This window comes from Lycium ferocissimum, chromosome 7, assembly GCF_029784015.1.
Source record: "Lycium ferocissimum isolate CSIRO_LF1 chromosome 7, AGI_CSIRO_Lferr_CH_V1, whole genome shotgun sequence".
Lineage (NCBI taxonomy): Eukaryota > Viridiplantae > Streptophyta > Magnoliopsida > Solanales > Solanaceae > Lycium > Lycium ferocissimum.
This window is the reverse complement of record NC_081348.1, coordinates 8,994,623-9,006,375: the sequence shown is the minus strand read 5'-3', so window position 1 is coordinate 9,006,375 and position 11,753 is coordinate 8,994,623. Positions and strand designations below refer to the sequence as shown.

Here is an 11,753-nt window from a genome sequence, read left to right as displayed (position 1 = left end):
ACAATGTCTTTCAATTCTTTGATGCTTTATGTTTTCTTGTTTATCAACGATGGATGATTCCTTAAAATGCATCATATGTACCTACTTTCTCAGCATTGTCTTGTTATGAGTTTAACAACTGATGGGTACTTATTAATTCACTTGTCTTTCAATTCTTTGATGCTTTATGTTTTCTTGTTTACCAACGATGGATGATTCCTTAAAATGCATCATATGTACTTACTTTCTCATTATTGCAATATTTTGACGTAAGGAACTCAACTCACAATCAACATCAACATTAACATCAATGTCAACATCAACATCACAACCAACATTATCATCATCATCGACATCAATAACCACATCCCTTGACTATTATTGGCTGTAAAAGGAACTTAATATCACAATCAAAAATCCTACCCCATAAACTTAGTGTAACACAAAGGAGGTATACATGTAAATTCATTTATTTTATGGTTCATCCACAATTTCATGTCTTCTTATGTGCAATTTGGGATGATTCCTTTTGATGACTCATGTGTACTGAGTTGCCATTTCCCACATGTAGATACTAGGATTATTATATTATCTTCTGGTTGGTGTAAAATAACATCCATGTGACATTGACAATATCAACAAACAACAACTACATACTTTCTCAATAGGCTCAATCATATCTTTTGGCTGCAAAAGCAGCTTCATAACCCAATCAAAAACCTTTTGTGTGAAATTTAAGTCATAGAATTTACAAATAGCCCTTTTTTTTAATCTTTGTATTGAAAAATAATCAATGTTATAGAGTTTTAATTTTTAAAGGTATAACTTCAAGATATTGTCATGAAATATTACCTGTTGAATCTGAAACTTCACGACAATAATTTATTTTAAAAAACAAGGCCAAACGGTGAACGGTAGGCATGATCTCCACAAAGAAAGAATTGTAGTTACTGAACAATTTATTGCTCCAACGCCCCACAAAAGAGAGAGACTTATAGTAAGTAAGTTTAGCCCCAGAATCCTAGTTCTTGGAGCCGCCGATCAGCAGATTGTGCTAAATATGTTGGCTCTTCTAATCAAGATGTCACCATTTATGTTATAGCATGAAACTCTACAATATGGCTAGGTCTAAGAGGTCGCAGCAAATCTTAGTCGCTATGGCTTTCTAACTGGTAATTTGTAACCCAAAAATATGGTAGGACAGTTTTACTACTTAGTTTATGGAGTGTTTCTGTTTTATTCTGAATTTCTTTGCTTTATATTTAAGGGACGAGCATAATAAAACTTCCCATCTAAATATAAAAAGGGCAATTTGGTCGAAGGGATCAAGTAGGTTATTCCAATATAAAATTTGGGATTAAATCTAACTTGTATTTTTCAGTTCGGGGTATTTACCATGATAAATTTTATATCACAATCATAAGTTTATTTATCCATATCACAGTCATGGATATATGCTCCTGGCCATTATAAGGTCAAGAATTCTCCAACCGAAGTATTGGTCGATGATAACATGCTGTCGCTGACAATTCTTGGTCAATGATCATTAGAATCTCTTTTCATATTATAAATAAAATAAAATCAACTGCGAGCGCTCGCCCATCACGTTGAATTAAAAAAAAAAAAAAAATTGCCATCGCTTAATAATCATTTTTTATTAGAACTATTTCTACGTAAACACGTTACACGTGCACCGCAATACAATTGCAATAGGTCGGATCCAGACTGATCATATCTATTCCAACAAGGGCAATTCGCAGGACTGCCGGAATTTTGGGGTGGTCTTTAATTTTTGTCCCTCAAATTGGTGGTCTTTAACTTTTGGCCTTCACTTAATATCATGAGATTTGAAATTCGAACCCTGACTCAGTCAAAAAAAAAAAAATGCAAGACAAAATTTTGCCTTGCGAATCCAAACCTTTGCCTTGCGAAATTCCTTCCTTTTTTGACTGAGCCGGAGTTCGAACCCAGAAACTCAACGTATCAGGCAAAGGACAAAAATTAAAGACCACCCCAAAAAGAAGGCCAATCCGCGCAAAAAATAGTTCCAACAAACCACGACAAGTCTGAGCCGTGGGCTATTCATTCATAACTTAAAAATTGGTTAGCGGTCCCAATTAGAGAAGTACACATTTATATGAAATAAAACAAATTAGCCCAAACATCATTTTTTTTTTTTTGGTTGGGACATAAAGGCAACACTATGTAAAACAAGAAATAGAAATAGATGAAGGACCCGAAAAATGGAAAACAACAGTAAACTGCCACTGCCAAAATTTGCAAAGCATATTGTCATCTCTAAGAAGAGTCATATTCTCGATGTCGGGAAATTAATCTGCATACAAAATGGGCTGGTAAAGATCCTTTACGAAAATGTAAAACGGGGGCTGGTAAGGTTGAAATGACAGCTACTTCCATGTCAAAACAGCTTATGCCTTCAGAGACAGCAAATGAAGTTGGACACCTGTACCTTTCACTGAGGAACATGAGGGAGAACCATGTTCATGCACACTATCTACGCATGACCCGATGGCGATCTCTTTTACGGAAGCGCTCAAGCATGAACTGATCAGTCGCCGCTTGCCTTTTAACGCCTACATCTGAACTTGAATCATTGGGTTTGGATTCTGAATGTCCAGTATCTTTACTTTTATCCTTGTACAAATCAGGATGTTCTGTTAAAGACAGGTTTTGCATCATTAGTGATAAAAAAACAATGAGGAATAGAAAACAAGCACTTTATAAAGTTGCAAGCAATTCCAGGGCTAACCTTGGCCCAAAGGAGAAATTTAAACCCAATATACGAGCTTATAGTACGAAGATCAGATACTCTTCAAAGGATTTATTGGTCGATTGATATCAAGATTTGAGAGGCTGACATAAATTGTGAGGTAGATGATATATAAAACTACATGGCCTCTTCTCCCAAAAACATGAGATATGTGGGCTCTAACAGCAGGTATTTGTGGTGTCCTGTAACAAGGGCTAACCTATGTTATGGCAAGTGATGGTTCTAATAGACTGGAAGTCATGGAACTAGGAAGGGGACCAACAGTAAGGTTTTCACAATGAAAGCCTATTCCTTACTCTCAGGAAACAGTCAAGTGGGCAACAACTGGCCTTGGAAGCAGATCTGGAACATCGAGGCTCCTTTCAAAGTAGTTTGTTTTGCGTGGTTGATGGCTAGGCGCTTGCTTAACCCAGGAATTCAGATGAGTTCCAGGTACTACTTATGTTATGCAGAGTCAGGCACAAATAGCCAGCATTTTTGAATTGTGGGGTCACCTACTCAGCTGTGGCAATTATTTCTCAGAATGGTTGGACACAGGTGGACTATGCCAAAGTTCAGAGGTGATCTTTTGAGGTGCTGGCGTAATCAGGTAGACAATGTAAGCCAGAAGAACCTCTGAAACTTGATCCTTCTTGCATTTGGTGGATAGACTGGAAGGAAAGGAATGCTAGTTGACTTGAAGATAGAAGCAGTTCCATTCAGAGGATAGAGATGAATTGCATACTGCTTTTCACCTATTGGTGCAAAGAAAATTATGCAAATGATGATGAATCCATAGAAGACATCATAGAGTCCTTGTAAGAAGAACAAGCACATGTTTTTGTAGTCTTTTGGAATCTGTAATTAGCTAAGCACAACCTTTGTGCTGTCGATTTACATAATCGTTACCTTTCTCAAGTCACAACCAAAAAAAAATTTAAAAAATCATGGAACTAGGAAGTGAAGATAACTGCAAATACAATTATTTTCCCAAATGATTCAAAGGTTGTCTAGGTTTGAAGTTCATACAAAAGAAACTTTTTTTATCAGGCAACTCTGCAGCTTAGTCGCAAGAAGCAATTACAACATACCTCTCCGGAGTTTTTCAGCATAATCCTTGCCACGTTGGAAATAGTCTGCGGAGTAACTTGAAGGGATGCTAGATTCAGTTCTGGCTCTTCCCATGAGCCTCTTCTCCTGAAGGAGCTTTTTAGCAGCCTCTGTCTCCTCGATATTCTTCAATTTGTACCTTAAGACCAGTAAAAATATGAAAAAGAACATCAAAAGTCTTCTACAGAGCTCATGTATAAATTCACAAGTAAGAACGGATTGGTTTCATGCTCTAATATTCCCAAATGAATAGAGTAAAATATGTAAAGTATTCCACTGTTTAAATCAATATCAAGAAAATCTTCAAATTCATCTCAGGAATAGAGTGCAGATTCCAGCTTAAAAGGAAAAACTTTTCTCCAACCAAACCTTTTTTCTAAATAAAGGTTAACAGACATTTGATCAATATCCAAGAACTGTATTAATAAAACCCGTGTTTACACCATCAGAATAAACGGGCATACTCTATAGGGAGCTGAATTTCAGCTATTCCAGTAGTCCACTGAGTGGAGCTCTCTTCTGAATTCCTCCTTTTCACCTGAGAGGGGAAAAAGGGTGTTCATGAATACAAAATAAATAATACAAAGAAGAGTGTCAGATAGAGCGGAAAGACTATAGAGGATTTTCTTATCACAAAAAAAAAAAAAAAAAAAAAAGACTAGAGGATTCACATAGCTGACACCAACTAATTCTGGTTTGCAGCGTATGTCATTGATTGATGATTGATTGAAAAGTAGCATCGGAAAACAGGAACCGCGGGCATAAACATGATATTTAGCCTAATTCTAAAATTTTAACACTTCTAATTCTTCTCAATAAGAACTCCTTAAAAGGAAACAAAATAATAAAAAGTGAAGTGCTAAAACAACTGGAAAACTAATAATGAAATTAACTCTAAATGACAATAATTCTAAACCAGTGTTGTCAAACGTGCGCTTTAAAGCGCGCTTAAGCTCTGAGGGGAGGCTCAAAACATGTTGAGCGCTTCGCAGCGCTTTATGTGCGCTTCAGTGTTGTCATCAAGGCTCTGAGACATAACTTTTCTTGCCAATGAGCCTCTCTTGAAGAGGTGACACTAGATGAATGATATTTCACTTTATCGTAATGCTTTTACAATTTCTTTGTCCATATACTTGTAATTCATGCTTATTATTATTAGTCTTGGACTAAACATATATATATTTGTACTTTTGCACCATTGCGCTTTTTTTCATTAAAGCCGACGCTTTATTTGCGGTTAAAGCCCCCGCTAACGTTAAGAGCTTTTTTGCGCTTTTGATAACACTGTTCTAAACCCCTAATCCAAAGGGACTGCTATAGGACGCGCTAGCTGAACTATGCTAATACGCAGTAAATTGCTACATCACAGTAACTCATGCATAATTCTTCTGCCCCTTAGCTCCTGGATTGCCATAACAATTCACATACTTGTTATCAGCAGTAGCTGCTTTTGGCTTTTTGATTTATATTCTAAGAAAATTAAGGTTTTTTCACTTCATAGCAGCGCTGCTCTTCCAGATCCAAGAGATGAAAACAGCAAAACGAACTTCTTGCTATTTGGATATCTCAAAAGATGGTGGTGAAGGTTTCCATGTCCAGAGAAAAGAAAGAAAGAAAGAAAGAAAGAAAGAAAGAAAGAAAGAAAGAAAGAGAAAAAGAAAAGCTTAAAATGAAAAAATTAAAGTAAAAAAGAAAAGAGGGCCAACAAAGAATAAGCATTATTAATTGAATAATCTCCTATTAGAAATGCCATTTGTTTGTGCTTCTCACGTGCATTCAGGAGAGTGAAAACACTTCCTTTTACACATCACCTCTTAGGGGGTATTAGTTATACTTCGAACAAGAATAGAGGGGTAAAAGGGAAGCGCACAAAGTTAAGAGTGTGCATGTAACTTCTCGGAACAAGTTGATGGTGAAACTATTTTCCCCTTCTTTAAAATGATCCCTAGTCCCTAAACTACTTGGAACAGTTGGAACCACACAGTTACACATTTTAGATGCGTTGTCTCTACACAAGAAAACAAGAGTATCGACTGCAAAAGAAGGTATAATAATCTGACAATGAGGGTTCTGCTCTTTGTTATCAATAAAACCATTACTATTACCAAAAATAGAAAAATTGGGCTGTCTAACAAAAACCAAATATCAGCCTTTTGTGGTGACTACAGCAAAATCCAGATTATTAGGATCCAGATGATAACATGAATATAATAGAGAAGACACAAGGCATAAATAAGCAAATTAAAACTGCAACATTAAATACTTGGATCCAGATGAATACATGAACATAATATAGATAAAGCGAACCTAATAAAAGTTAAAAGTGAGGATGCTAGATCCTACAAGCAAATGTAGGTTCTCTTTTACAGATAAAAGCAAATATAGTAACATAACTATATTACGCCAAACAAAAGAGAAAATATGTTGTTTTCCTATTTCCTTTGCAATTTGATGGCCCAAGAATTGTTATAAATCTACTACTCACTTTTAGATGCTCCGGAATTTTGTAAAGTTCATCTTCTGCACGTTTCACCTCATTTTCAGCTTGATCTGCTACATCAACATTCTTGCCTCTTTTTTTAGCCAACTCTTGCTCAACATATCTCAACCTGCCAAATTTTAATGCAGAAAAGGAAGAAAGCAGTAAACATATATAGCTAAAACATGTGCATGATCAAAATTTGAGAACCAATAAAAGGATATATATTCCTCTAAGAAAACTAGCGATTATTTTTTATTTATTTTATTGTTTATTTTTAAAACATTGGCGTCCGGACCAGGTTCTGTGCACCTCATATATTACACTAGGTACCGGGTAACTCAGCCCACCGAGGCTTAGGCTTAGGCGAATAGGAAGAAATCACCTAGTGTTTTTTGCCTCAGTTGGGATTTGAACCTGAGACCTCATGGTTCTCCTCCCACTTTATTGATCACTAGGCCACACCCTTGGGTGCTAGAATTAATAACATCTAATAGAAGTTACAACATTCAAGTACTCTTCTTGAGCCTATTTTCTTTTTGATATATCCCCCCATTACACATGTGATGCACATTACATTAAAGAAAAAGAAAATATAAAGATTGATATAATCAAGGACAGTGAATCTAGAACGTAGATCCCTTGGTAATGTTTTGGACTTTTGGTACAACTTTCTGTTTCTCAAACCATCTCCAAGAAGCCGAGCACTTACACAACACAGTGGCAAGAAAGGGAAACCTTCTCCACTCCACAGGCCACAATCGGGACATATCTTCTTTGTTTTGATCTTAGATTGTTGCAAAACAACCAAGTGGAATAGTCAGAAACTTGTATTTGGGGTGACATATATGTGTGATAACTGATAACTAACTATTTTACATTAAGCTTCAATGGGTCCAGTACATGAGATCCTAACGCATTAAGACTTTGTCTTTCTTACTTAGATTCTGACTGGTTTTAGAAGTCGAGTAATAGAATTACTTAATTATCTATTGAAAATCCTCCTAAGAATAGGAAATCTGGAAGCTTATTAGGCCTATCAGTAGATTCAATGTAAGGAAGAGGAATGATAGTTTAACATCTAATTCTCTGCTCAAACCGGGGTCTCTACACCCTGAGATTACATAGTTATTTGAATGTTATACTAGGTAGTATTCCTACTGCTTCCTTTCTCTCAAATGTTTCTTCCGTTCTATCACCCAAGTCTATCTCATACCCAAGTCCCAACCATTAAACACGCATTATCAAGTCTCCAGCTCCCCCATCCCCAGCAAGAATTTCTAGTGATCAGGTTAGTGTTCAGATTAAAGTCCAACATGGTCCAAAATTTGAACTTCAACTTTTCAACTTGTCGAATATGTTCCTTCGTTTCACAAATTTGTTAGTGTTTTATCCAGCACGTGAAACCCCTGAGAACCAAATTCCAGAACTTCAACCCCCCACTAAACCCATGTGCTTTCCCATGTTTCAGCTAGAAAATAAGCACCATAATGCCCCAAAAACATCTAATTCTTCAGCTACCAATAAGATGAGTGTAAACTTTGTCTTGCCTTACAGGACATATTATGATCATGTATTCTTTTGTGAACTGAAAATCATGTATTCTTGAGATAAGATCAAGGCATCAACTAGTAGTTTGTGTGACTAGGAAAGGCAATTGATAACGCTCTTTTGCACATTTTTGGAGAACCTGGAGCTTTCAAATAGAACCATGTGTATGTACGAGACACACTACCATTTTCATTTTACTTATTTTTTATTAGGACTCCGCACCTTCTGTATACATGTAATATGCGGATATTTCCCTTTTTCAACTAGTAAATAATTACTATGTCAAAAAAATTATGATGAATATCACGAGTGAAATAAGAGAGAAACCTCCAATTTCGACTCCTCATAAAACTTTCCTAACATCAAGAGAATAGCAGCTAATAAGTTTGTTTTCAGGTCTATGTTGAGCAATGTTATCACAGGCGAGTAGTCAAGAGAAAAAAAACATTGATGTCTTTCGAGGCTTTAAGTGCAAAGTGCAAGGCGTAGGCTTAATGAAAAAGGGACAAGCCAAATTTTTTTTAAAAGCTATACGTTCATTCAAGAATGACTATACTAAACACAAGAACAATTATATGACAATGGACTGCAAAATTAAGTGAAAAACTATTGTTTGGTATTTCCCTCTTCAAGACAAAGCCTTGTGGTTGAGACAAACACCTTAATTTCCTTGGTGTAGCAACTAAACAGCAGCCTAAGTCGAAGCGCTTAACCTGTTTTACACCCAGCTTCAAGGCTTAATAGTGGCTTTGACAACACTAATGCAGAGTCAACTTTTGAAAGAAAAGTGTTGTGTCAGCATTCCATGCATTGTATCAAAAGTGTTGTGTCAGCATTCCATGCATTGTATCAAAAGAAAGATTATAATGGATGAGAGGACTTAATTCTGAATTACATCTAATTGCTGCTTTAAGTTGTTGGACTCGGGTAGGCACATGAACAATATATATCTTATTGAACTTTTGAGTCTGCTTTGCACTACTGCTGCTCTGCCACAAATTGCTGAGTGGAATACCAGTGACCATACCCTCAAAGCATTAATTAGTGTAATGGAGAAGCTAGGATGCCTTTCCCAAATGTGATATTCAAAAACGGGTTTGTCCACTACCAACCTTATTAAAAAGGGAAACCAGGGTCAACTTGACAATCAGATAAATTGAGGAGCCAAGATTCTTTCCTTGCTCCGAGTAAAGATACAGCCTTTGCAAGGAAAAATTTCAACATCATCACAGAGATCACTTTAGCAGACATTTACTCATGATTTAAGAAAAAGAAAAAAGAAAAACTCAAAATTAGCACCTCATTGATCTTCAATTACACCTCTAACAATATTGAACTTACCCGGTAGTACCATGGCAAGAAGGGATTTGAATAGCAAAAGTGTTAAGATATATAGCCTAGTAGTATCATTTTTGGCTCCATATGCAAATGAAATGACAGATGCAAGAATATTTCACTGCCCTGAAATATACTGCTAATAGAGATAGTTACCGCTATTAAGACTGTATCAAGATGAAGGCAACACTTGATTGAAAAAGAACTCCAAAGAAGACACAACCAACCTAATGCAATCTATCTAACAATCAACCTAATGAGACCAGCAAGCAGGGGAGGATGAATCCAAAGAACACCTCTTCACATAATACCAATTTCCAAGGAGTCTCTTCAACAGACTGTTAGTATGGCTAAACAGGCAGTGCTTTCTACTAGCTACTAACTGGGAGCAGTTTATTCAATGGAGTATCAGGAATAGAAAGGGGAAGTCACAAGCAGCCCAGGCATCAAGATGGTATATGCAGAGTGTGTGCACTCAATATGGATTGAAAGGAACCAAAGGTTTTTTTAGCAAAAGAGTAGAAATGTGGAAGTTATAGCTAAGGAGATAGCATACATATGCAATGTTAGAGCTTCACACATGGTATTAGAACTTCCATTCAAAATTTAAAATTCTGAGCATAAGAGTATATTATAGAGCTCTAAATTAATGATGAGATTTTGTAAGACTGAAGCAAGCTGTGTTAGCTTAGCTCAACCTTTGTAATGACTTTATTGGTAATTAATAAACAGTTAGTTACCAATAAAACAATCAACCTAATGCAGTACCACAGGCAGAGGTAGATCGAGAATTTTAACTCAATATGCTTAACCTTTAAAAAAAAAAAAAAAAAAAAAAAAAAAAAAAAAAGCCCTGAGTTCACTATACTTTTAAATTATAGCGTTCAGACTCAGATATTTGTTGAAATTTTGTTGTTTTTCACATAAAAACTTTTATCCGTTTCAAAATAAAGGGGCTCGATTGAATCCATAGCACTAAAGCTACATTTACCACTGACCACAGGCATTGAGCAACACTAGGGTAATGAATAAGACATTCAGGTTGAAAATGAGTATTACATGTTGGGATCTTCTTCCATGACGGCAGTTTCCTGAGCAAAAGTATCTTGCAACACCAACTCATCCTTCTCCGCATCACCATCACCCTTATCGTTCACCTTGCGAACTAAACCACCTGCATTGCTATTACTAGCGCCGCCACCACCGCCTGGTGTAACCTGTGATGCTATTGAAGATATAGCTGGGACACCTAGTTTCCTCTCTCTTTGTTTTTGAAGAAACTTCACTTCCTCTAAAGCCAACCTGCTTCATCATCTCAAATCCTCATTAACAAATTCCATTTGAGTCCCCCCCCCACCCCCCCCACAAAACAAAAAAAACAGGGTACGAGTTCATCCGAACCCCTTTATCGAAAAATTACACTATATATATAAGATCAAACTTATTGTTTATGTATATATAGTAGATGTTAAATCTTCTTATATTTTGAATCATAACAAACAAGAAAAAAAGGGGGCAACACATTAAAATTGAAAACCCTAAAGTACTTTATTGAAGAGTGGACGAACTGACCTCCTTTCCTGCTCGTCTTCTTCACCGTCATCCACTATACTTCTCTTTCGGAAATTCCTCTGCTTCATCACGCTTTTCTTTCCTTTCGCATCTTCAACTGAACAAAAATAGCCAAGCTGAGGAACTAAACACAACTGCCACTGTTTGGATGGTCTTTCATTATATATTGTTTTGTACGAATGCACGTTTGTTTTCTTTGTTTTCAAAAGGTAATACATCAAAACACCTCTAAACTATATAAAATTCGATATCACATTCTAAAATATATGATGATCGATCTATTTTTACACAGAGACCTTAACATCTTAAAAGTGAATTTAATTACTCCCTATTTATCCATTTTATTTTTAAAATTAAAAAATAATTAATAAGAAGCGCGTTTTTTATAAAAAAATGTTTTTTTATTCCATTTTTTATTAAAATAAATATTTTTGTAACCCCCCCCTTCCCCCACCCTCCTTCCTTCTTCATCCCTACCCTTTCTTATTGCATAACCACCATTGTTTCCAATGATTGAATATTTTAAATACATGAATTTCCATTTTTTCCAATCTTCTTCATTTTCGGTCACCAAATTTGCATCTAATCTACCTATAAAATAAAATGGAAATATTGAAGAAATTTGCATCAAATGGGAAATTTTCTTCATTGTTGTTAAACAATGAAGAAATTGCAGAATTGCTCTTCAAATGGCAATGAAGACATAACCGACGCCCTTCAAATGGGCATGAAGAAATATTTTGCCGCTTCAAATGGGCATGAAGAAATTGACGAATGGCAAATGGGCATGAAGAAATTGGACGAACCGCCTCTTCAAATGGGCATGAAGGAATTTTTTTCTTCAAATGGGCATGAAGAAATTGACGAAGCGCCTCTTCAAATGGGCAACAATTAAGAAATTGCACGAGCGCCCTTTGGGGGGTGGTGGGAAGGTGGAGGAGAAGGGGGTGAGGTTGG

General features: G+C 36.2%; 1 protein-coding gene across 2 annotated transcripts; it reads right to left on the bottom strand.

Moving 5' to 3' along the window:
* Window positions 1–2,223: 2,223 nt before the first annotated feature.
* LOC132063272 (protein COP1 SUPPRESSOR 2) lies at window positions 2,224–10,959 on the bottom strand. 2 transcript variants are annotated; one of them, XM_059455743.1, is made up of 7 exons: window positions 10,797–10,959; window positions 10,284–10,526; window positions 6,345–6,468; window positions 4,324–4,397; window positions 3,841–3,998; window positions 2,450–2,654; window positions 2,224–2,314 (listed from the first exon to the last, which is right to left on the bottom strand). In XM_059455743.1, exons 1-6 carry the CDS (start codon window positions 10,862–10,864, stop codon window positions 2,491–2,493), a joined length of 831 nt encoding a protein of 276 aa, XP_059311726.1. In that variant the 5' UTR covers window positions 10,865–10,959; the 3' UTR covers window positions 2,224–2,314; window positions 2,450–2,490. The 2 variants fall into 2 exon arrangements, with proteins under 2 accessions (XP_059311726.1, XP_059311725.1); XM_059455742.1 differs by having other exon boundaries at window positions 2,224–2,654.
* Between the last annotated feature and the right edge of the window lie 794 nt (window positions 10,960–11,753).